The sequence below is a fragment of the Exophiala spinifera genome (genome assembly GCF_000836115.1).
Source record: "Exophiala spinifera strain CBS 89968 unplaced genomic scaffold supercont1.2, whole genome shotgun sequence".
Lineage (NCBI taxonomy): Eukaryota > Fungi > Ascomycota > Eurotiomycetes > Chaetothyriales > Herpotrichiellaceae > Exophiala > Exophiala spinifera.
The window spans coordinates 2,758,900-2,783,636 of NW_015622514.1; the positions used below are offsets into that span (position 1 = coordinate 2,758,900).

Sequence of the window (24,737 nt, forward strand, 5' to 3'; positions counted from 1 at the left end):
CGACAAATACTCCGCGCAAGTGTATCGTCCTCATTGACAATCAAGCCGCTATACAAAACATGGTCAAATAGTACATTGTCACAATAGTCTTCGATAAGTGGAACATGCATGCTCTCCGAGGCTTAACTGGACGAAACATCCGTACGCAGGCTGGCGCTTTAAAAAACCACAACGCCGCATTCGTCGGGACTTCTCCCGAGTCCTGAAGAAAAATGGCAAAGGACAAAATACAGATCCGAGGCATGTTTATGTATACATAACATACCAAGTCAGGTACATACAACCTCTTCTTCTTGTGCTGAGCGTATGTTTTTGAGTACCACCTTGCCATCCCATCCCATACAATTTGTCCTCTCTGGATCTCAACCAGAGGTGGACAGGTGAACCTTCCACATGTGAGTCCCATACATTAGATACGCACATCCCCCCCTATACGCTCACATGTTCGTCGTTCATCCTTCGCACCGGACACTGTAGGCAGGATTAATCAAGTGAGATGATGGCTAGGTTCTTGGGTAGTTTAGGGTTAGGCCGACGTATGCACGGCCAGTGACAGGTTTTCCTTCCCCCTTTGATTGCTTTTTCTTTGTGCACCTCGGCGATCTTAAAGTCGGTCAACTCCTTACACCAACAATCTTGGCTCTTATTCCCTGTGAATCGGCCCTGGGCACACCAACGAACAAGTCTCTGCTGATCTGAATGTCCCGCTCGACATTGGTGTCGAAGTTTTCAATGTCGAAGCGGGAAACGATGTGTGCCAGTGTCAAATAAAGTTCGGCGTATGCGAGGCTACACAATGGCCCGGTTAGAAACTTCTAGGACGTGGAAGGGGAGGGGAACAGTGATTGTACGTACTTGATACCAACACACATACGGCTCCCCTTTGAAAATGACACAAAGTACCGATCGAGACGGAAGCCTTCCTGTGCGGCTCGGAGCCAGCGATCTGGGTCATAGGTTTCCGGGTTCGGGAAGATGCTGCTGTCCATGTGCACGAAATAGTTGGTTTCGCTTACAGGGGTCTTAATGTTTTGGACACATTAGCAAGTTCTAACTTTCAATCATAGACATGAAGTGATGCTGGGGAGATGGGGATGGGGCATGTGCTTCGCAAAACTAACTCCGGCTGGGATCACCCAATCCTTGTATTGTAAGGCCTCGGTAGGCGACACGCGAGGCAATCTTGTCGTCACACCAAACATTAGACGAATACCTTCGTTGATGACGGCGGTCTAAGTGTACAAAGTTGTGTCAGCTTACATCATTCAAGATGCTGTGCATACCCAACGTTTGAGCGGTCAAGACTTACGAAATACGGCAACTGTTCCAATGCAGTCAAAGACACTGAGCTTGTTGGTGTCGGCATGATAGTGCGCAACTCGCTCCGAAGTCTCTCGAGTTTCTTCTTGTCTTCGTAGAGGTAAAAGGTAATAACGGCAAGGGACTTGGCCGTGGTTTCGGAACCTGCGCCGACAATGGTTTGACCTTCGTCTTGGAGACGGTCGGCACTCTTCTCCTCAGGCGGTAGGTCGCTATCCAGCAAGGCCTGAAACACGGTGCCTGTGGTCTTCTTGCCTTGTTTGTTCTTGGTGATGATATCGTCGACCTGGGCGCGCACCATCTTCTGCCACGCCATGAGGTGGCCGGCTGGCGGGTTCAGTATCTGAACCAGCGGGAGCGGTGCCATCTTCAATAGCGGAAGAGCCCAAGGGAATTGTCGGAGGAATGCACCGTTGGCCGATCCAGCTATCACGGTCTCCTTCCACGAAGCCTTGAAGTCGTCTTCCTCCAAGTAGTTGTAGCTGTCGCCGAAGCAGTAGTGCGTAATGACATCCATGGTCAAGGCCATGTAGGCGGCGTCCAGTCGGATGACTTGCCCTGATTTGTAGGCTTCCTCGAACCGGCGACCCAGAACCTGAACCTTGGACAAGATTAGGTCCTCGACCTGGCCGATTGATCGTTTGGAAAAGTACGGATTCAGAGCCGCGCGACGGATGCGATGGAGATTGTGAGGTGCGGTTGCAAACGACGAGTCCGGTGCGCCAGCCATGGCAACCCATCCCACGTACTTGTCGCGCTTTTTGGAACTCGGTGCATAGAGTTCTTCGTAATACTGCGAGTCGCGGATGTGGAGCTCTTCTGGCGAGATGCGGATGATTGGACCATACTTGTCGTGAAGCGCTTGAAGCTTCCAGATGAATTGGCCCTTATGGATGATATCATGGTAGAACTCGTACCAGCCTGTCAACGCTGCCAGCTTTGGTCCAGGGAATCTGGCAAGCGGGTGGAAGTACAGTCGATAGATAGCACCTGCGACAAGGTAGGTGATCCATGCTAAGACTGCGGCGTAGCATATATGAGCTACAGGCACCGTTGGACCAACCATGACGTGATATATGACACTCCCCCGTACCTGGCCAATCGTCCCGAGCTGTCGCAAGGGCGACTCACTACTCGTGGGCAGTTGTCAAGGGGTTGGACAGGATGGGTGAAGGTGTGTGTGCGTGTGCGTGTGCGTGGGATTGTGATTGTGATATGAAGAAGAGGGGGATGGCAACAGAGAAAACATCCACCGTCGAGGGCTCTGGGTCCTGGCGACTGTGTGGATCACCAGCGCACACACAATCCAATACAGGATAGTTGAATGATATCCTGGTGAATAGCAAGTAACTAGAATAGCTCGGGATTTAGTTCATGCATCTTCCTGAGGTGTGTATGTTAGCCGGTCCTTGCAGAGTCATCCACCACTGATCTCGAGAGACGAATGCGCGTAGATGGAGTTTGCGTGCAGCACGGCATGTGTACTCGGACAGATATAGCTTCAGCTCCATGCGTAGGAACAGAGCCTGCATTCCCTGTATTTGCATTGGCCATCTAATTAGCCGATGACTGCACACGTTGTTCATTTTTTTGCAGGGAGGAGTAAAGCGATGTTGCAACCCGTCCCCCTTGGCCCCAGGTGTCCGCTCGGCAGTGCCTACAGTGCCCTCCGTCCACTAAGGATTAGGCACTCGTGTACTTCCGTGCCCGCTAGGAAAGGCCCTGCTGGTCCCGTTGCGGCTCCGTGCAGTAGGCTTCGTAGGCCCCATCAACCGCCCGGACCGGTGCCAATCAAGGCATCAACTTCCAGGCTTCGGCGCCAGTTCGCATCGCTTAGGTGAGCCTCCAACGGCTTTGCCCCGTTTCCATCTCCATTCGAGTATGGAGTACGTATGTAGGTACTCGTGCCTCAGGGCTACGTACGTACTTGTACCTCCATACTCACTACAACTTTTCCGTCATTTCGTTCCATTCTTCTCTTGCTTAATGTTTGTCTTCCCGTACTCTTGAACGGATTCATCGCTCCGCAGTTGGTTGCTAGAGGCCAAGTTTTGAAGTCAATCCGTCTTGACTGTCTATATGGAGCACCATCAGCATGGAGAGCCCATTGAACCCGATGTAAGTGAAATACCCATCGCACCACACGTGGTGAAATGTTGTCGATTGACGGCCTGACAGTCACAGTCCGACGAGGGCTATGATACTGCCACTATCGGGTCAGATATGACTTCTCTCAAGTCATCCGTCATGAATTACCAGTTTGAGAATGGCCGACGATATCATGGCTACCAGGCCGGAAAATATGTAAGGTTGCCTTAGCGAGGCTTTCTAGGGCGGACATTCCTCGTTGACTTTATGGCCAGATGCTGCCCAACGATGACAAGGAGCAAGAAAGGCTAGATGTCCTTCATCATGTGTTTCGTCTAACACTAGGCGGTGACTTGTGCCTCAGCCAGCCCAGTCTCAAAGATCCGGAAAAGATACTTGACATTGGAACTGGCACAGGCATCTGGGCCATTGATAGTATGTCGGTCCTCCATACCACGTTTGTACCAACACCAGCTAACTATCCTCCCGTTAGTGGGCGATGAATATCCTGCTGCGGAGATCATAGGCACAGACCTCTCGCCGATTCAATCAACCTGGGTATGGCAACTATTGCTCCACCTGAAGTATATGAGGGTACGGACTAATTCCCTTTAGGTGCCGCCCAATGTCCGCTTCGAAATAGATGATGCCACCCATGAATGGGCCTTCCCACACGAGTCGTTTGATTTCATTCACATCCGTTGCCTGGCCGGTAGTATCAAGGACTGGCCAGAGCTTTTGCGGCAAGCGTACATGTATGACATTGCACAGTTTTCTCGGCCACCTTGTTCACGCTCTCTAGGCATTTGAAACCAGGTGGACTGATAGAGTTATCAGAAGGACGACCCCATATGTGTTGTGATGATGGAACGTACTCCGAAGAGAGCGCAACTTACAGATGGGTGGTACGTACACGAATTGGACCCTTCAAATTGTAGCTCCTGCTGACAACTGCCTCTGCAGGCCGAATTCTATCGAATCTCGCGAGGTGCTGGCCTCGAGTTCGATGCTTTTCCTCAATACGCCGATTTTCTGAAAGAGGCGGGTTTCGTCAACGTCAAGACTCACGAGGAACCAGTTCCGATCGGAACGTGGCCGAAGAACAAGCGATTGAAAGAAATCGGGATGTTCTTCGAGCATCAGTTCCTGGAAGGCGCCGTCGATGGCTACTCGCTGGCGCTGTTCACCCGCCTCGGGGGTTGGAGTGAGATAGAGACACAGATGTTGTTGGCACAAGTGCGAACAGAGACAAAAAGTAGGAAGATGCATCTATATACGCATTGGTAAGTTAGAGAGTGTAGCGTTTCACTTTGTCGGCGCAATATCCAATGTATACTGACACGGCGCAGTTCATACGCCACGGCACAGAGACCATTAACTTCTTGATGTTGATGAGCGATTGAGTATGAGATCAAGAATTACGAAACATGGTCTGAAAGGGTACATATCATGAGAGCATAGCGCAGGATGAAAGCATATAGGTGATGGTTCTATTCGTTAATTACACATGAAAAGTCTGGAACAATGGGGTTGGCATGAATCTGAATCCTCTTTAACCACCTGACTTTGTTATCATCATGGTTTTCGTGATACTTTGTTCCTCAGCTGTATCCGTATTGTGGCGTTGATTATTGGGGCTGCATCCGTCTACATGTGGTCGGAGGAGGCCGATTATTGGACATAGATAGACACGTTGTGTAAACCCAAAGGGGCCGAGATGAAGCTCTTGGCTGCGTTCCGAACATCTCAGTCCGACAATTCCCATCATTTCGTGTAACACGTCGAGCTCAAAGCGTCCGGGCATTTTCCACGCATTGTGTGATCGCTGTCCCTCTCTAACTCTCACCTCTCTTCCCACGCGACACTTCTCCTCAGTATGGATTTCGAAAGCCTGAAATCCCAGGTCAGCAACCTGACCCTGTACGACCTCAAAGCTGGTGTACGCAAGGTTCAAAATGGTGAGCACTCACTCCCTGTCTAGACAACGTGCTAATCATCCGAACATAGCTGTGATGAATTTGACCGAGATGGAAGCGAAGGTCCGCATTCGGTCGTTGTACCTCTCCTCACCACAGTCCTGACAATGACAGGTTCGAGAAGCCACGAACGGAGATCCATGGGGGGCATCGGCGACGCTCATGCAGGAGATTGCTCAAGGCACACAAAACTAGTGAGTCAATCACGGCGTCTGGTCTGAACTTCTTGTTGACCCTCGTAGTCAACAATTGAACGAGATCATGCCCATGATCTACAAAAGGTTCACCGACAAAACCGCAGAAGAATGGAGACAGATATACAAGGTATACCGGTGCGAGCGTATGTGCTCGAACAACAGCTGACCCAGTGTAGGCGCTCCAATTGCTTGAATATCTCTGCAAGCATGGTTCAGAACGAGTGATCGATGATGCCAGATCACACCTTTCCCTCCTCCGAATGCTACGGCAATTCCACTATATTGATCAGAATGGCAAGGACCAAGGCATCAACGTCCGGAACAGATCTGCAGAGCTTGTCAAGATGCTGGGCGATGTTGATACAATCCGGCAAGAAAGAAAGAAAGCCCGTGCAAACAGAAACAAATATGGAGGCGTCGAGGGTGGTGCTGGTTTAGGAGGCGGATTTTCTAGTGGCAGTCGGTATACCGGCTTTGGAAGTGAGTCTGCCAATTTTGGCGGCTACCAGGGCGAGGTCTACGGTGATGGTGGCGGCTTCGGTGGACGCGAGACCGATTTCTCAGGCACCCAGCGCCGTGCAGATCAATTCGAAGAGTACGATGAAGCCGACGAAGTGGAAGTGGCCAGACCTGCGAGAACCACCACCTCACGGACGACTCCATCTGCACCACCCAAGCGAGAACCACCCAAGCCGAAAGCACCGGAGCAGGACCTATTCGACTTCGGCAACGACGAACCGGCACCATCCGTCTATAATGGCAAGGCGCCAGCTGCTCCGAGTGCCTTGGGAGACTTTGGTGCCGCGCAAGGTAGTGTCGCGGAAGATGACGATTTCGATGACTTCCAGTCGGCGACAAGTCCAGCGGCAACACAGCCTGTGGCCAACCCGATCGCTTCAATCGCTCCTCCAGCAGCTACCACGTCTACAACAACGTCTTCCACTAGATTTGCGGCCCCAACACCATTGGCTCCTGGACAGGCATCAAATTTCAACACGATCCTTTCGACTGCGTCTCCAGCGCCATCGAATACATCGTCTCTAATGTCGCCACCTCCATCGACATTTTCACCTCCACCAATGCAGAAGCCTACGCAACCAATGCAGCCTGTAGGAGGCTACAAACCCAGCGGACCCAACTATTTCACCTCCGTTCCTATGTCTCAGCCTTCCATGTCGACTAACTCTACTCCGATGGCAGCAGCTTCTCCTTCATATACATCATCGACAACTGCTGCATCTCTGGGTAAGCCAACTGCAAAACCGGCAGCCAGCGATGGCGTTGATGCATTTGGATCACTCTGGTCTTCAGCTAGTAATAAGGCTGGTGTGAAGAGCACCACTGCCACACAAAAAGGGCCTGACTTGGCAAGTATGGCAAAAGCAAAGAGCCAGGCTGGAATCTGGGGAGCCGCATCAGCTGCCAGCTCGACCCCAAGACCCGGATCGACTGCATCAACTCCGAGTGCTGTTCAGGCAAAATCAAACACACCTTTGGGAAACGGCCTCGATGATCTTCTTGGATAGCTACTTAGACGTGCGATCGACTTATGAAAGCCATGAGTGACTGGAATATTAATAAAACAGACGATACATATGTCCACTTGAGAGTTCACATTTCGCCAGGTGCCTAATGAACCAGTTCATTCAGAGCGTGGAAGTTTGTACCGAAGGGTGCTCAGCAGTTTGCTGCTCCTCGTTTGGGATTCAAAATCTTCTCAAGCTTCGATCTCGCTTCTGGCACCGAATATCATTACTCAGCCGCGCCTCGAGCCGCGCACGCTCACCACGGCCGTTAGAGTTGGTGTCAATGCTGAGACGAGCTGAGCCTCGATTTGTTAGAGCAGGTAGCCCCGCTTCGTATATACAGGGACGTGCCCTTGATTGACTATTGACCTACACTTCGTTGTCATCTGCAACACTGTCTTGTAACCACACTCCTTTGGACACGGGACTAACGCTTGTGCTACATCTGCCGTCATCGTGCAGACGGGAAGATCGCTGGTTGAGCATTCTGCCATCGCTTCAGCTTCTCCAATCACTGGGTGTATGGCGGGGTTGTTGGGACCATAACCACAAGCGCAAGCTACAGTACGGACGGAGTTTCCTACTGATCCCCTAGATATTATTATCCTTGAGGTAAGACTTGCTTCTTTGAGTGCTTTTGCGTCCTTCGCGCGAGCTTCATTCATCCGTCCTTCTTCCTATCCCTTGCTCGCGCTGATAATGGCTGATAGACCGCCACACAAACGATCCAGAAGCGCTCGCGTCATCGACTTGTTGCGTAGCGACAACTTGCCACGAGATAGTGGCTCAGAGACAGATTCCCCGGTCAACACCTCAACTTCACCGACTGGACCTTTTGCACCCAGTTCTCTGGGCCCTCTTACACCGACCGACGGGCCCCGACTAAGTCCCCTCTCTCCAACTACTACTCGCGCCTCTCAAAAGAATATGGATACTCTAGAGTCTCCAACAGGTCCACCGGAGGCTTCTCTCAAGGTCCCGTCCGGCCTTGCTACGACCAATGGAGCATCCATCGAAGACTCGGTTCGAACGTTTCGCGTCTTCGAAATCCTCAGAAATAAAGACAGCGCGGCCATCTCAAAGGCCATCTCCGAATCAATACCTTCCTCTTCGAATCCCCAGCCGATTCCCGGAACGACGATCCTTCATCTGGCTGTACAATGTGCGGAACCGAACATAGTGGACCAGGTGATAAGAGAAGGGAAGGGTTTAGATTATAATGCTCAAGACAAAGAGGGAAATACTGCTTTACATCTTGCCGCCCAACTAGGCAGAGCGCCAGTCGTTAGAAGCCTCCTGGAGCTTCCGGACATCAACGACTCTATCGCCAACAGGCAGGGCAAATTGGCCATCGACTTGGCCCGAACTCCGGAGATTTTCCAACTGTTGCAGTTAGCTAGGTCGATCTTCCTGGACGACAAGATCAGAGCCGTCCAGACTGCGCTGTCTCAGGGCGCATATAAGCAGATTGAAGCCATTTTAACAGAGCCTAGAGTCGAAGGCACTTTGGATGTCAATGCTTTGGAACTTGTCACCGAGCCGATAACAGTGCAGACTGGAGGCACCCTGCTTCACGAAGCTGCCCGCAAGAGAGATCTACAACTAGCCCAGCTCCTTCTATTACACGGCGCTGATCCTTTCAGGAGGGATCGAAAGGGCAAATTGCCCCAAGATGTAACCAAGGATGATCGTACGAGAGCGATACTAAAAAAGTCACCCGCGGCAGCCGCAGCTCAGCGAGGCATACAGGAGAAGGCCATTCTGGGCAACCACCCGAACCAGGCCAGGGTGGGAACAAGCGATGCCAGTAAAGATGCCCGGGAAATGAAGGGCTACCTGAAGAAATGGACAAACTATACCAGTGGGTACAAGTTACGTTGGTTCGTCCTCGAAGAAGGCGTTCTTAGCTATTACAAACACCAAGACGATGCGGGCTCTGCCTGCCGCGGAGCCATCAACATGCGTATTGCGACTTTACACATGGACGCGCAAGATAAGACGAGGTTCGAAATCCACGGCAAGTCGTCTGTCAAGTACCACTTAAAGGCCAATCATGTTGTCGAAGCAAAACGATGGTTCTGGGCTCTGAATAACGCAATTCAACACACCAAAGATGAGGCTAAGGATGAAGAGAAGCGGCGGACACTTGATGTCGACAGTATCCGACATACGAGAGGTGAATCATCTTCGGATATGCTTTCGGTCACTCCTAGTAGAGCGAAACAGCCGATTGCTGCGAACCTAAGTGCCCCTGGAGGTTCCTCAAAAGTGAGCTTTAGGTCTGATGTTGAAGGCGGCTCAATGTATGACTCCTATGATGCTAGCATCATCGGAGACGAATTGCAGCGCTTGCCAACAAACGCCCACACAGCCACCATTGATGCAGAAGAAGATGGAGATGGAGATGACGCTAGCAGTCATGAAGTCCGTCAACCAGGCAGCAAGGATGCTTTCAACATCACTGCGCAGTCAGCTAAACTGCAACTTGATCTTCTTGCACGAGTTTCAGATGCACTTGTCAGACAAAAGCAATCTCAGCCGGATACCACACTGGCTGACGTGGAAGTTTCACAGGCACTCTCTGCCTACCAAGAAGCTGTCTGTAGTTTGCATAGCTTAGTGGCTGACTTGTTGAAAATTTCCAAAGACCGAGACGCCTATTGGCAATACCGACTCGACAGGGATGCAGATGTCCGCAAGATGTGGGAAGAGAGTATGGCGAAGATAGCCTATGAACATGAGGACCTGAAGAAGTCCCTTGCAGAGTCAGAGGAGAAGCGCAAGCGGACCAAACGTGCGCTGAAGGAAGCTTTGGAAGGCCAGTCAGGCCCTGTGAGCCGCCCAAGCTCATTGATTCGGCAGGAGTCTGCGGAGCGTGTTCAATTTGAAGAAGCTGTTGAGGACCAAACAACTATCAGACATGAAGCGACACTTACAGCGAGAGATCGATCACGACGCAAGTCATTCACGAGAGAAGGCAATCGGAGAAAATCGATCATTGCTCAGTACACAAATCTTTCAGATTCCGAGTCCGGTGACGATGAAGAGTTCTTTGACGCTATTGACGCTGGAAAGGTGGAACTTGTCGAGCCGCCTCTTGCAAGCCCTCCTCCTGTACATGTTGAGCAGGAAGAAGTTTTGTCTAAACATGACGAACGAACATTGAAGCAAATGCAGATCGAGCCGTCATATGCCGGGTACGAAGATGGTATACGTCAGCGCCTCAAAATGGACGCCGATGATCGTCCTAAGATCTCGTTATGGGGTATCTTGAAATCCATGATAGGAAAGGACATGACCAAGATGACCTTGCCTGTCTCTTTCAACGAGCCCACTTCACTACTCCAGCGTGTAGCCGAAGACATGGAATATGCAGACCTCTTGGATATTGCAGCTGACCGACCTGACTCGACCGAGCGTTTGGTTTACGTCGCTGCATTTGCTGCTTCAGAGTATGCAAGCACTATCGGCCGTGTTGCCAAACCTTTCAACCCGCTTTTGGGCGAAACGTATGAATATGTCCGACCAGACAAGGGATACAGATTCTTCATCGAGCAAGTCAGTCATCATCCCCCCATCGGTGCTGCTCACGCCGAGTCTGCTCGCTGGGACTACTGGGGTGAATCTGCGGTTAAGTCCAAGTTCTATGGAAAGTCATTTGACATCAATCCGTTAGGCACCTGGTTCCTACGTCTACGTCCGTCCAACGGCAAACCAGCGGAGTTGTATACTTGGAAGAAAGTCACCAGTTCTGTCGTCGGTATAATTACCGGCAACCCTACTGTGGACAACTACGGCCCCATGGAAATCAAGAACTGGACCACTGGCGAGGTTTGTTATTTGGATTTCAAAGCACGGGGTTGGAAAGCCAGCTCTGCTTATCAGGTCTTCGGGAAAGTCGTTGGTGTCGATGGTGTAACTAAGTGGAGTATTGGTGGTCGATGGAACGATAAAATCTACGCTCGAGTTACCGAAGGATATGAAGACGAGCTCGTCGGGGAAGGACGGCAACACAAGTCTGGGAATCAAGCATTCCTCGTCTGGGAAGCCCACAAGCGTCCACATGGAATTCCATTCAACCTTACCCCCTTCGTTGTCACCCTCAACGCGCTCACAGAAAACCTGCGTCCTCACCTACCCCCGACAGACACGCGTCTCCGTCCTGATCAGCGCGCAATGGAGGATGGAGAGTACGATCTAGCGGCTTCGGAAAAGAACCGAGTAGAAGAGAAGCAGCGTGCCGTTCGTCGACAACGTGAATCTGCGGGAGAAGAGTGGAAACCCAAGTGGTTCAAGAAGAAGATCGATCCTGTTACGGGCGAGAGCTATTGGGAACACAATGGTCTATATTGGCAGAAGAGGACGGAGAAGGATTGGAGTGTCTGCGACGATATCTTCTAGGGTAAGGTTGATGAGGCTTTCCCGATGGGTGGAAAGCAACACCGACCGTGTAGCAGAGAAAAGCCATCGGGAAACAAAGAATTCATATGGAAGGAGCGAGGACAATTGAGAGATGGAAAAAGTTCACAACCTGTTTCACCAGTCGATCGTTGTGGGCAACAAGTTTTGTCTTTTTTCGATTCTTTCCACGATCCAGAGATCCTTGCTTGTACTGTATAGTCTGCCTACCGGAGTCCGCCTAGCTATCGCAAATTTCTGAAATCCCCAGCATTTGATCGTCGACATCGTCGGTCAAAGTGAGATGTTTATGCACTTGGCTGGCAGTCCTCGTCATCTGGCCTTGCCAAAGGGGGCTTGTTCGACTACTCGGAAGCGATTCAGACCAACAATGGCAGCAACGCCAACAAAGAGAGGGCTAACTAGTTAGTCTTCTTTGTCAACCGTCCCTCCGGCCTCGAGGTTCTCGGGGATAGCCCCGTCCACGTTGGCCCTTGTCAACCACGCTTCTTTGCCTAGGGTAGCCCAGCAGTACCAGTCAGAGATGAGATAGAGTCTGTCTACGAGGATCGCGGCCCACAGATGTCTTCTCGCGAAAGGGTATTCTTTGACAAAGGCAAGCAGACCACATACATAATTGTACGTCTTCCAGCCCAGCAGGAGCATACTAGCATCGTCAGTACCGAAGAGGGCAGTGAATGATGGGAAACTTACGCCAGTTGTGGAACAATCCGGATGGTCTTGTATATGGCCCACAGTCGCAGCCATACTAAAACAGGGTTTAGCATCCCCTCGACCATCTTCCGAGCCATGAATGGACACGTCTGCCGCATGGGTCGGTATCCCGGTTCGTACAACAGGCAGAGCAAACGATGCCGGAGTCCACTTCTGTACCATCTCTTCACCTGCCCGGCAAAGCGCGAGTCCCGCATCAGGGTTGTGCCAACTTCCGCCTCTGGCGTCAATTGGATTCCCAATGTCCATTGTTGAGGCACTGCTTTCGCACCTTCTCTCTGATGTTGAGGCGGGCGTAGCAGATGGTGGAACAAGACCCACCGAGTAAGAAAGCCATCATCACCAGTGTTCTGGCGTACACCCATCCAATAGTCGTTGGTGAATGCTTGTTGGAATCCACGGTCCCGCACGATCTCACCACGGAATAACATGGTGACACCAGAAACACAGAAGTTGATCCCTCGGTCCGCAGCGTACGCGCTCTGCATGCTATCATGACGCTGGCCCCTGAGTCGAATGGCGGCAACCTCCCAAGCACTGATCACGTCGGGATTCCGTCGACCCTCTGGAATGTACGAGCTAAAGGGAAATCAGAATCGTCAGCAAAACAAAGTGCAATGATGGGTCCTGATCCTGGCTTACAATACGGCGCCGCCCGAAAGACCCACGTCGTCATCTTGGAAAGGAGCAAGCAGATGAATCAGAACATTGTCGTGAGGCCAATAGGCATCGTCGTCGACAAAGGCCACGATGCTGCCTCTGCTGGCGTTCACTCCTCGCACCAGTTGATCACGCTTCTGCGCTGCCGGCACCGTTAGGACCTGAACTTCGGTCGCTCCTTGCAGGGATCGTATGCAGTCATTGTGCAGAAGAAATCTTTCAACGCTGGCTGCCTCTGCTTCGGTCGTTACGACGATGATCTCCCGCACCTTGTTGAGTAGGATGCTGCAGATGCAGTCGGCGAATGTTTCCTCGTGGTCGATTGTGGGTATGATCACGCTGACGTCCGACAGATGATACTTTCGTGCTGACGGCTCAGGGATTGGGAATGCTCTGTACCTAGCTCGATTCCGCAGCGATGTTCGATGCTCAAAGAAATCAAAGACACTTTGCAGGTGGGCCGTGTTAATTCATTTGATAGCCATGCAGATGGACCCACTTTCAACTCACAGAAAAAATAGGAGAATGGCTGGAGCGACGCTCGATTGCAAACTGATACTGTTTCCCATCACGAGCGCTAAGATTCCCTTTTGATATATCTTTTATTTCAAAATGCCAGCCGGGACGTATATTATCTAAACCGCCCAAGATGAAGACGGCGTTTTATACCCACCTGTATGTCATGTGCGTTTGTCAGGTTTCTGGTCTGTTTGATCGCGCCACGCGGCATGCATCAGAGGCAAACCAGCCTTGCCTACCTATGCCATTCCATACGGGTTTCCACATGGTGAAGCGGTTTGAGAAAAAGGAAAAAAACGACCGGTATGGAAATGACGTCGGTCGCCAGAGGGTGGGTGACTGGTATCCCATGGGACAAGTGAGTGCGAGGAGTGTTCCGGCATGTCTTTTGTCAAAGGAGAGTGATTGCTGATTCGAAAAAAAACTTCACCTCATGCATGGCTGGAAGGGACCTCGCAAGCAGGCGCTTGGCCATTCAGGGAGTGATGGTCGCTGCGATATCGATTCACTTTGCGCAAAGTTTGAAGGCCACATCTCTTTTTTTTTCCCAAACGGCCGACCGACCACGATGTCTTCCATCGCTGTGTATGTGCTACCATCCGCCAGTCCTTGTTTCTCGTTTGAACGTCGTGGTGAGCGAATGAGTAATGCCCGTTTCTGACCAGAAGGAAACCTCGGCTGCGGCGATGGGGCAAGTCAAGGGTGCAACATGCCTCCATGATTCATCTTCATCTTCATCTTCATCGTCGTCGGCGTGGTTGTGTGAATGGCTCGACGTCAGATAAGAGTGTCCTGGCCTCGCCTCACTTAAGCTTACAGGTTTTCTTCTTACAGCTTTACGGTATCTCGTCCAAGCTGCACCACCAGATTTGGATCCCAGAATCATTCGCGAGGAATTGAGGTGAGAGACGAAGTGCCTGCTGATGGATTCGCGGTGGATAGGCGGCATTTCATTTTCACGGTGAACCACAACGTCACAACGGGGGGTCCACGTCGCCCGAAGTCCAAAGTGAATGCCTCCTCAACTTTTTCGACTTCTCAAGGAGGAGGAGTAGGGGGTGGTGGTAACGGTGACGGTGAGAGCAGCAGTAACCGTGGTGGCGGTGAGTGATGAAACAACACTCTGACGTGTGCTTCAAAAGGGAACATGGGGGTCCATAATGCTTCGACAAGTCCACATCCGCACCCCTAAGAGAGGCGTGGTATATACACATGCATAGGCAACGCAGTGACAGACACACTTTAACTCGACTCACATCTGAGGATGTTTCACGCACTAGAGTCACTGTTTGGACATTCTCATACATCTTGATGGCCATGCTACCGTTAGAAGACAGTGGACCGATAGCTGGATTTTGGTGGGACTTTTTTTTTACACCGTCAGAGTAATCTACAAGTACTCTGTGATAATCTCTTGTGTCTCTTTGAGCCTACTGCACGTCTATCTGTATGTTTGTCTGTGTGTATGCGTAGATGTACTCTCTGCAAGCCAGGTATCCAGGTTTCCTAGATATCTAGGTAGGTAACGATAATGATGATGATGATGATGCACCATCAACCTAATAAAACTAAGCTCACCAAGGCCTTTTTCAGCTCCTTTTGTCTTGACTTCACTAAACCTGGCTGAAACAAAGAAATAATTGTGCAAAGCAACCCGGGGTGTGGCATCGCATTTGACACCACAAGCTCCCAACTCAAACCTAGTCAACCATCATCCAATGTATTCAAAATCATATTCCACCCATCGTATCAATCCCCGAACTATTAAAGTTGTAGGGGAAATCCACGATACCGTCGAGCATCCAGTTCAGAGGATCAAACACGTCGTAACTCGCCTGACTGTAATCCATGGGATAGCCATTGTTGTTCTCCACCATACCCGTAGCCATCCCAGCCATGCCAGGAACAATGGCAGATGCCGACAGCATAGGATCGTTGACCGAGGCGTCTACAGTTGTCAAAGAAGAGGGGATGAGAACGCTATCAGCCTGTTGAAGTTTGGCATCATTTTGTCGAACTGTGTGACCATGTTAGTTGTGACTGTTTTGATTCCCAAATACTGGAGAAAGTAATGACTCGAAGAGCACAGCGGTGGAATTCATCGAAAACTTACCATCAGATGGCTTTCCTCCACCAAAATGGAAATTCCTCCGCCATCGCCACACCGAGTCAAAGACCAATGAAACCGACATGCGACATTTGACCTTCAACTGAAGACTATCATCGACTTCACCTTCACCGGTCTTGTTGACATCAGGCTTCGCTCGAACTCTCCCGCTCTTCCAGACCTGGGCCAAAACCTCGGCGAGTCTCTCGGCAAGATCATTCTCCACCACGCTCATACTCCGCAACGCCCATACGGTTCTCGACAGTAGCTCGGACGCTCCTTGAACGTCCATATCGTGCTCATCGAGGAAGTTGTGCATCAATTTAAGAAGCGAGAACCCAGCAGCCAACATCATGTGGAAAATGTAGTTGGTCGCATGAGCTAACGACAGTCCATGTGAATAGCTGGACGGTAGGCTTACGCTCATGCTGTTCTCAAGGCCCAAGCAAGTCTCGAGAAACTGGGTCGTGCTTTGGTAGAGCTTGAACATATCGGCGCGATAGGAAGGTAGAGAAGGTGGCGAGAAGAAGGCACTCAGCCTCATGTGCAAGGCCGCGGCTTTCAGATAGAGGTTGGTGATCGGCGAGGTATCGTGCCTGAGTTTATCTTCAAGTTCCTCGAAATCATGCGCCAGGAACGATACGTACGTAGGACGTTCTGCATCACTTGCCAGTCCCACCGGATCATGAGCGTTCATGTACAGGGTCCGCGAGACCTTATCCACAAACTTCTCAATGAGAAGCCTATTGTATATCGGTGCCGGCAATTCGTAGTTGGGGTTGGTTTCGATGGGCTTTGGCCCTAGAGTCCAGTCGTAGATTGTCAGAGGAGGCTGTCCATACGCGGTGCATATCCTTTGCGCCACAATGTTGCATACACTCCAAACCACGACGCGATCTTGCATTTCGACCTCTCTCAGTTCGACGCGGAATTTGCTGAAATCTTGAGCATGAGTCGGACGATGTAAGCCTATCTGTAGGGCAATCTGCATCATCATTCCACAGATCATAAACGTTGGATCTGTCGATGTGCTGCTCGTAGGTAATGACCAAGCGCATAGTAGTATCAGAGCTTTGACGATGTGGTAGTTCTGAGGGACTTCAGCTATCGTTGACCACATCAGTCGCGTCAATGGCCCAGTCAGGGCGTTGAAGAGTTCTGGTTCAGGTGTATAATGGCGTGCCCCCACCGTTAGGATCGTCCAGAACAACAAAGGTGATCTTGTGTGATACTCTTCTGGCGTTCTTTCGGGATTGAGAAAGGGTAGAAATGGGTGTTGGAAGGTAAAGAACCGCTGGAAGAGCTCTTGTACTCGATCCTGAGTCACAGCCACATCTTCTAGCCGTTTGAATATTGCCCTCCCTGGACTCTTGCCTTCCCTCAGATCCAAAAGTCCTGCGGCCGCAGCATCTTGTGTGAAGGAAGCCAGCCCGGTCTGAGGAAGACTGAGGCTGGCGTTTCCATTCTGAAATCCGCCATTCGAAGTCGATACCGATCCTGACCTTTGCGCAGCGACCTGTCTCCTCAACTCCACGATTTCCCGTTCCATTTCTGCATTGCGCGATCTCTTGCCCACTCTTTTGAAATTGTCTTCGATTTTGCATTCGAGATTGAGCCGCCTACATCTCGAGCATGTCTGGAAGGGTTCTTGAACAACATCGCATCGTAGCTATAGCGCTCCTTGTTAGCACGTGCGATAAGTGATGGAGCAAGTCGGCGATGTGGGAGTCATTGGACAGCAGGATCTGTCCAAGGCCCCATGTCACAGCGACGTGAAATAACATCTTGCAAAGTCGCTAGAATCTCACCTTCTGCTGCCGACACTCATTGCACGCTCGCTTGACCGGCCTGCGCTTACCATCAGCGCGGCCATGTTCATCATTCAAATCCGGAGAGCCGAAGCTGGCACTCGCAGGCGAGCTGTCGAACCCCGCGACAGAGGCATTTCTCTTGTGGCTCTGGGTCGGACTGGTCAGGCCAGTACCAGGACCATCACCGTCAACAGATCGCGACGCCAGCTTGTATTGTGTGTCGCGGATGTCGAGCCTGGGGTCTGACATCCAGTTGGACGCCGATATCGGTTGGTCGCTGATGGTCGCAGTCGCAAAGCCGGAGTACGCAAAGTCATCCATTGCCGAAAAAGGCGCCAAGTCCATGATATTTTGATCTGATAAGATAAAACTCATCAGTCGGAGTAGGAGGGGGAATGGCAACAAGGGTGCGATGGAGGGGCACCGTCTGTAAAACTTGTAACAACAAAGATCGCAGCGTCGAAGTGACTGCACCTAACGCGCAAGAGCCTATGGCGACTGCTCAAAGCAGAGAGAAGCTCCAAGGTCCATTGAAGAGATTTCAGGGCTCTTCCCAAGCCGCCGAAGCGAACCACGCCATCAGTACCATCCGCTTCGCCCTACAACAAGACGACCAGCGCGGTGAGCTTCGATGACTCACGGCCCTCACGCGTCTCCCTACTAACAAATTATTTGAACGACTACAGTCACCGTCTTCGATTCAAGCATTCCCCCGGAGCCATTTCTCGACTCAGTTGAACTCGAGAACCTCAAAAAAAGACAACAAAAAGCCGAAGAAATGTCATCACGAAGTTCTGTCTAAACTCCGTCTGCATAGAGACCCACGGCGACGTGGTCTAATTGTACATATCATCAATTCATCATCCAAGTCGTTCAATCATCAAAGACGTTGCATCGTGCTGTCTTCACTCCTGTCGCGGAATTTATTATTGACTTCCCAAAGCGCGCCTGTCCAAGTAAAACCAAAGTATTTGCAGCCACCAGGGCCACATCCAAACAACGTCGAAATGTCACATCGTCAGCTCTCTAGCTGATGTCCCTCGCATGTCCCGTCATAAACGCGTGTTGCTCGCCGGAAACCTCGAATCTCCCTGCATGACCACATTGGGCCCAATGCTTCGTCGAAGATCGGCTCTTCTCTTTTCTCGCCGGCCATCTTCCTTCCTTTGCCGAGCTCTTAGTATTCGTTCTTGAATGTTCTTGATCCCAGCGAGGTGAAATCTCATACTCAACCCTGAAGACGCATAGAACTGGCGCGTAGCTCGAATGCGCGCAAGGCTGCCGTGGCTGGTCTGTTTGATTAGGCCCCTCTTTTGCCGGCGACGCTCAGATATCCGTCGAACAAGAGAAACTGGGCCTGTAACAATGGTTTTTTCTTGTGGCAGTCCGAGAGAGTTGTTGACCACGCCGATCTGGCGTGAATGTTGTTGTTCTAGTTCCAATCGATAATGGTCTATGTCATCCCAAAATGCTCGCGGACGCCAAAATGGATTCAGTTGGCTATCGAGATCTTGATCCGCTTTCCTGTTGCGAGCATTCTTCAAGCTCAGCCCTCGTGAGAGTGTGTTTATCCAAGAATCCGAGCGGCGGTAAGTGCCAGGCCATTGTAGTCCCGTTGCACGTTCGGAGGAAACTCCATCAATGGCAAGTCGCTTTTCGGACTCGTCGCCTGGTGTTGGCGGTATCACCTTGACTTGAGGAGGCTCAGGGGGGCTCCTGGGATTCCGAAGAGGGGAGTCCACTTCGGCATGCGGTAGACGTTGCTTTTGTACTTCGCGAACAGCTCTCGATTCTGCTACTGAGTACGGTTCGATCAATTGTAGCGAATGATTGTTGTGCGGAAAGAAGTTGATGGCCGTCGCCTCGTTGATCTCAGGAGATGTAGATCTGAAAGATGGCTGGGAAAAGGGGGTTTCCAGGGTGGATGTAGGCCGCAAAGCAGCCCATTCCAAAGTACCAGGGACAACCAGGCCTAGACCATTGTTTTCCAGCTCACTATCATGGGTAGAGGGGATGAGAAAAGCATGCGAATGTGATGGCGTTGTGGCTGCCGCTTGATCGAAAGCGTGGTCAACCTGACTGCCGTCTTGCGTGTGTAAAGCACCCCCATTATGTTCCAATGGCCAATCACGCATACCTTTCAGTAAGCGATCCGACTCCATCCTATCCAGAGTCTTTCTCAGGTCTTTTTCTGCTTGTTGCCTGCGTACACGAAGATTCTCAGAAGTAATCGAATTGGCTCGGGATGTACTTCTGGACGTTGGGGCAGAAAGAGAAGAACTTCGCGGAGGTACTACAGGTGCCTGCTCTGTTCTTCTGCCGCGGTCTACCGTCTCAGACATTGTTCTCTTATGTTGCCAAGCTGATGGTGGATTATCCGACACTTTGCGCGCTTGCGAACGCGCCGAGCCATTAGACAAAGACGGCTTTTTGCTGCCACTACTGTTCGAAGCAGGCAACGAAGAGCTTCGCTCAGGAATAACGGCGACTCGGATGACCTCCGTCTTTGGCAAAACAGCACTAGATGCCAGACTGTGAGATCTCGAGATCTCAGACCCAAAGCTCCAACGATTCTGGTTGCTTAGACAAGCCTTCTTGTGTACTAGCCGGTGAGGCGAGTCTGAACTGGACTGCACAGAGTCTCGATTCGAAGCAGGAAATGGTGAGCTCACTGACCTCAAAGACTCATGTTTGTTGACGTGGCGCAACATCATCTTCCGCTTGGGTAAGGCGACGGGCTCGAAGACGTATGCTTCAATGGTGGAAGTAGTAGAAATCCCAGAAAGGCGTCTATCACTATCACGGATGTCGTTCTGGGTATTCGTCAGGGCGTCTTCATTTGGCACAGAGTCATTCCAGCCAATTATGCTCGCAAATATTTCTGTGGAGGCCGAAGGATCCTGGTGTTGGGCATCAAGAAGCCTGTCGCGAAGACTTTTTCCTCGGTTTAAGCCATCCTGTTGCACATCCGATGGGTGCTCAGGGGCAGATTTGACATCGCGAGGCTTCTTCGACGATAAGATGTCACTTTGCCGAGGCATCGTCCGCCCTTTCTTCAATTCAATTGGTGTGGTAGAAGTGCTGAGTGGTTGAGGGCTTGATTGCAGTCTATTTCCACTCTCATCTCCGTTCAGCAAAAACTGACGGTCCCTCTGATTAGAACTGGATGAAAGGTCTATCGGCGAGTAGGCTTCGTCGCCAGGAGTATCGTTCTCGGTATAGAGCAAGAGCGACAGTGGCAGAGAACTATGTCGCAGCCTCTGCGTAGGCTGGCTCGCTTTGTGCAGAGACGACTGCGACCACGCGAGGTTTCCTTGATAATGGGAAGCAATCTCAAACCCATCTTCCGATCCGACATCTTCCCTAGCAGTCGTGAACGATTCGGCGCGAGTCGAGCTCGGGGATGGTTGACTTCCCAAAAAAGGTCTTACGAAGGGAGTTTTCCTCTGGCGTGGTGGAGTGTTGTCAGGCGTTGGAGGGCTGTTCGGGTTTGATGGCGTCACCAAAGCAGATCTGAAGACGGTGCCGTCAGAGACCACATCTTCAGCAGCATGTATCTCTCCATTACTCGCACCAGGCGGTGTCGGAGGAAGATGTGGGGATGTCGGTAGGATGGCTGTTGTCGTTTGATGCGGTTCTAACTCAGGCATTTGGCCATCTTGGGCCGAGGTCCTGTAGAGAGTTCGCAAAGTGACCGAGGCCGACTTTGGGTCTTTCCGATATGGTGATGACTTTAGGGATAGAGGAGGCGATAGTCCTGCAGGATCTCCCGGCGGGCCCATAATCGTATATTCAATTGTCCTCCCCATGTGAAACGCAGTCATAGTGCACGGGAACTCGTTAAATGTCCTTCTTCTTCATTGCGACTGGGGATCTGAAACTAATCGCTATTCATGGCAATTCAGGGCACAATCGAACAGGATGCTTCCGCAGTCGCGCAACGGGTTCGCCCTTGAATGAGGTTGAAGTCGGGAGACGGCCGGAAGGGTAGAGGGACGTCTCGCGTCAACGGGGCGGAGCGGTCGTGCGCAGGGGCTCTGGCCTGTATCGATCGGGACTACAGGTCGAATCCAGGAGGTCTCCGCTTCAGTTGGGCACGGATCAAAAAATTGTCGACCGCTACAGGGCCCTGCGATGATGTTCAATGCCGTCGAGGTGAGAAGGGTGGAGGTGGGTGGCTGGGGCAGCTGAGCGCTAAACGGCTGAGGAAGGCAATTCGATGGGCAAACTAGGTCCGATAAGTCAGGGAATGGAGGCCGAAATACGGAGCAAGAGTTGTGATTAATTATTGGTATGTTGATTAGATGGCAAAGTTTGTGCGTTTGATATCTGGGTGAGATCATGGACTCGGAGGGAGGACTTTGGCTGTGTCTTGCGAATCGTGCGGAAGAAGGAATCATGGACATGGCAGACGGCGACGGCGACGGGCAACGACTGGAACGAGTAACGGGAGGCAAGACGCATCCGCGCGGGCTAGCGACCTGTAGTAATTAGTGGGCAACCTGAGGCACCAGGTCACTAACTCATTAGTATACTAAGTTGACGTTAGAGCCTTTGGTTAAGTTCCTAGCAACTACTAGAGACCCGGGTTTAAGGTCTTACCAACCACTAGGTGCCTGTAAGGAGAAAGTATGCTGTCCAAAGTACCGGACTCTTCACTCCCACGGACTGATGCGACTGAGGGCAAGCCCAATCGGAGAGCACCAAGAATAGCGTCACCGGCCATACGTCCGTACAAAGGTACTTAAACGTGCTCTCACAGAGTCTAACAGGATATTCACGTTTAGCCAGCTACTGTACCCGTTTACGCAGCGTGCATTCAGCAGGCTCAAGGCTCAGGTCCAAGAGTAACTCGAAACTCCTACTCCTGCAGCTGTGTAAGAAGGGTTCGGCCCTGGTCAGATTCACATTACGGATGGTCTGACGCGGGGCGGAGAGAACCGTGGCTGCCGTTACAACACGGGGAATCCGTCCCCTCAGGGGTGGCTTGGTTGCAGCACGTGGCCAAAAGATGCTTGTCAGACCGAAAGAATATCCTCGCCGCTTCCGGTGTGGTACCCTCTTTGGTGCTGAATTTCTCTTCCGAACTGCCAGCTGTACCAGACTCGCACCCACTCAGCAAGCTGAAATATCTCCCACGCCAGCCGTCGTCGCATTCCCCGGTCATACATCCCTCCATTGACGGCCCCGCGTGACAGTGGCAGAGGCAACGAGTCAACGACTGAGATACTCCGGGCATTATTGAAGTGTATTACAGTATGGCCCCTTAATCTTCGGCAATCTCACCACCAGCGGCCATGACAAGGCCATGACAGCCTAACAATTTCTGCATGTCTCTCCACCTCACATAATCTGGACCATGCGACGGAGTACGCTGTACTGTACCTGGCTTCGCGGCTCGAATACATCCTCTCCATTGCTGAATTTCTCCGACACTCGACCAGTCAGCCACTCCAAGGCCAACGCCACGTCGAGGTCGAACTGGGCTAGGAGAGAACCATCTCAGGCACAGTGTACCTAGATAGGTGGTGTAGCCAGCCCCCCAGAGGCCAGCAACAACACGCCTCACAGACCACCGCATGTGTACGAGTACGCCCATACCCAATTACATTCCACGGTTCGCCGCATTCCGGTCCGCCAGCCCAAAATGGGTCCGAAAGTCAACAACACAAATCCCGTTTACAACTAACTGACGGATGAGATCTGTCAGTCCATCAGCCACCCATCTGTCAATAAGATACACGCATTCCCCCAGGACATTTACCCTTGGATTTCCGATATACCTTTAAATCAACAATGCTCCGTTCACTGGGGTTCTCTTCCAATTCTACAGAAATCCCCATAACAGCAACCACAGCAACATGGCGGGTCGAACTCCAGTATACAGCACGCTCCTCGTGGTCCTAGCATTTGCTCCTCAGCCTGGCCTCACGGCTCATGTTCCACAGATCATCAGTCCCGGATGGGGCTCACTTTCCTTCTCCGAAATGTTTCTCCAGGCCTTCCAAAGTATACTCGATCTCGGCTTCGTCCAGGGAGTTGTCTCTGGGTTGCTGATACTTGGATGCTTGACGTGCTTGCTGATATGCGTCCTGTGTGCCCTGGCGGCGTACTTTGACCGAGTCGACAAGGGCCGCTGGGACAAAGACCTCGAACTGAACGAGGACTATGTATCCTCATCACCACCACACACGAAACGCCATTCCAACCGCACCAGCAGGTCCATTCGTCGAGGTCGAAAATCCCACTACCTTAGTCGGCCACCGGTCGTCACAAAGATCAGTGTCGTCGCTTCACCATTCTCATGTCAATCTGAATTATCTTCGTCATCGTCACCTCCTTCTCCTCCCAGATACCACTCGCAAGATGTCCGCACCTCCACTTCTCCCCCGACCACGCCTCTACGCTCGGCCCTCTCGAATTCTCCACCACCTACATGCCAAAGACGTTCTCTCGTCCTTGGAGTGAAGAGAACACCTTCGTCAGGCAGCCCCAAGTCGGTCAGATGGGCCGACGAGCTCGGTGTCGCCGTCCTGGCAACAGTTCAAGTCACGAGCAGCAGAGAAGGGCCGGACTGGGAGATCGATATAGGCATGACGAGACCTCAGTCTGCGTCTGCAACCGAAGAAAATTCTCCACTCAGCGGCATATCGACAGGCTCTCCTCCTATCTATACCGGCATGGCGAGTGACTTGGCGAAGTCATAACCACCCGATCAAGCGGATACTTCTTTTCGTGCACCCGCTTCTTTCCAAAAGAAAGCATTTCACCGTTTTAAAGGGAAAGGAAACGACTCTTAGATCTTCACGACCAATTTCTTCTCCTTCAATACCATGTGGCCAGACGTATGAATTGCTCCGAGAGAGCTTTTACGACAATGTTTGCATTACGAGATGTGTATGATAGCTTGGGGTGGGAGTTGGTTGTTACTTTGTGTTTGCTTTTTTTTGTCGCATTTCACCATGAAGACGGATCGATGCATCTCTCTCTCTCTCTCTCTCTTTCTTCCGATCACAGCGGGCTCGTTCTACCTAGGAAGCAGAAAAAATGGTCTGGTGGCGTTCAAAAAGACTACCGGGGGTAGCCCTGGTCTTATAGATTTGTGTGGAGATGTGGAAATTTCCATGATCATTTTCCCGTGTCCAGACTACTACCGCGATTGCGCATCCCCATTTTGCCTTGTGTGTGGACCCTCATTGCAGGGATGTTTGTGTGCCGCGGTCCTTTTTCCTCTTGCCTGGCTTTCCTGGTTGTCCGGGGTTCTTCTGTTCTTCTGTTCTTCCGATGGCAATTCCCGTTCCCTGCCCGCCCCGTCCATCCCTGCTCGGTAACGGACCACGTGCATCCTTGTACAATACGTACAAACTGAAGACCAATGAGTAACCAACAGGTAGGTACGG

The 24,737-nt window shown here is 51.4% G+C and overlaps 9 protein-coding genes across 9 annotated transcripts; 5 read left to right on the forward strand and 4 right to left on the reverse strand.

Moving 5' to 3' along the window:
- Positions 1-614: 614 nt before the first annotated feature.
- PV08_03308 (uncharacterized protein) lies at positions 615-2,386 on the reverse strand (the record flags this gene model as incomplete). Its single annotated transcript, XM_016377664.1, has 4 exons — positions 615-789; positions 856-1,022; positions 1,122-1,232; positions 1,310-2,386. The coding sequence occupies 4 exons, from the start codon at positions 2,384-2,386 to the stop codon at positions 615-617; spliced, it is 1,530 nt and encodes a 509-aa protein (XP_016239234.1).
- Positions 2,387-3,399: 1,013 nt separating this feature from the next.
- Positions 3,400-4,794, forward strand: PV08_03309 (uncharacterized protein; the record flags this gene model as incomplete). The annotated part of the gene is made up of 8 exons (XM_016377665.1): positions 3,400-3,438; positions 3,499-3,624; positions 3,684-3,843; positions 3,902-3,966; positions 4,024-4,163; positions 4,211-4,313; positions 4,372-4,691; positions 4,758-4,794. The coding sequence occupies 8 exons, from the start codon at positions 3,400-3,402 to the stop codon at positions 4,792-4,794; spliced, it is 990 nt and encodes a 329-aa protein (XP_016239235.1).
- Positions 4,795-5,284: 490 nt separating this feature from the next.
- PV08_03310 (uncharacterized protein) lies at positions 5,285-7,107 on the forward strand (the record flags this gene model as incomplete). Its single annotated transcript, XM_016377666.1, has 5 exons — positions 5,285-5,366; positions 5,416-5,447; positions 5,499-5,578; positions 5,627-5,708; positions 5,758-7,107. 5 exons carry the CDS (start codon positions 5,285-5,287, stop codon positions 7,105-7,107), a joined length of 1,626 nt encoding a protein of 541 aa, XP_016239236.1.
- A 699-nt stretch (positions 7,108-7,806) lies between these two features.
- PV08_03311 (uncharacterized protein) lies at positions 7,807-11,508 on the forward strand (the record flags this gene model as incomplete). Its single annotated transcript, XM_016377667.1, has 1 exon — positions 7,807-11,508. One exon carries the CDS (start codon positions 7,807-7,809, stop codon positions 11,506-11,508), a length of 3,702 nt encoding a protein of 1,233 aa, XP_016239237.1.
- A 423-nt stretch (positions 11,509-11,931) lies between these two features.
- On the reverse strand, positions 11,932-13,469 carry PV08_03312 (uncharacterized protein; the record flags this gene model as incomplete). The annotated part of the gene is made up of 4 exons (XM_016377668.1): positions 11,932-12,172; positions 12,220-12,819; positions 12,883-13,347; positions 13,411-13,469. 4 exons carry the CDS (start codon positions 13,467-13,469, stop codon positions 11,932-11,934), a joined length of 1,365 nt encoding a protein of 454 aa, XP_016239238.1.
- A 1,680-nt stretch (positions 13,470-15,149) lies between these two features.
- PV08_03313 (uncharacterized protein) lies at positions 15,150-17,658 on the reverse strand (the record flags this gene model as incomplete). Its single annotated transcript, XM_016377669.1, has 3 exons — positions 15,150-15,436; positions 15,533-17,195; positions 17,335-17,658. 3 exons carry the CDS (start codon positions 17,656-17,658, stop codon positions 15,150-15,152), a joined length of 2,274 nt encoding a protein of 757 aa, XP_016239239.1.
- A 170-nt stretch (positions 17,659-17,828) lies between these two features.
- On the forward strand, positions 17,829-18,139 carry PV08_03314 (uncharacterized protein; the record flags this gene model as incomplete). Its single annotated transcript, XM_016377670.1, has 2 exons — positions 17,829-17,958; positions 18,024-18,139. The coding sequence occupies 2 exons, from the start codon at positions 17,829-17,831 to the stop codon at positions 18,137-18,139; spliced, it is 246 nt and encodes an 81-aa protein (XP_016239240.1).
- Positions 18,140-18,389: 250 nt separating this feature from the next.
- Positions 18,390-21,119, reverse strand: PV08_03315 (uncharacterized protein; the record flags this gene model as incomplete). Its single annotated transcript, XM_016377671.1, has 1 exon — positions 18,390-21,119. One exon carries the CDS (start codon positions 21,117-21,119, stop codon positions 18,390-18,392), a length of 2,730 nt encoding a protein of 909 aa, XP_016239241.1.
- A 2,079-nt stretch (positions 21,120-23,198) lies between these two features.
- PV08_03316 (uncharacterized protein) lies at positions 23,199-24,044 on the forward strand (the record flags this gene model as incomplete). Its single annotated transcript, XM_016377672.1, has 1 exon — positions 23,199-24,044. The coding sequence occupies one exon, from the start codon at positions 23,199-23,201 to the stop codon at positions 24,042-24,044; it is 846 nt and encodes a 281-aa protein (XP_016239242.1).
- Positions 24,045-24,737: the final 693 nt, after the last annotated feature.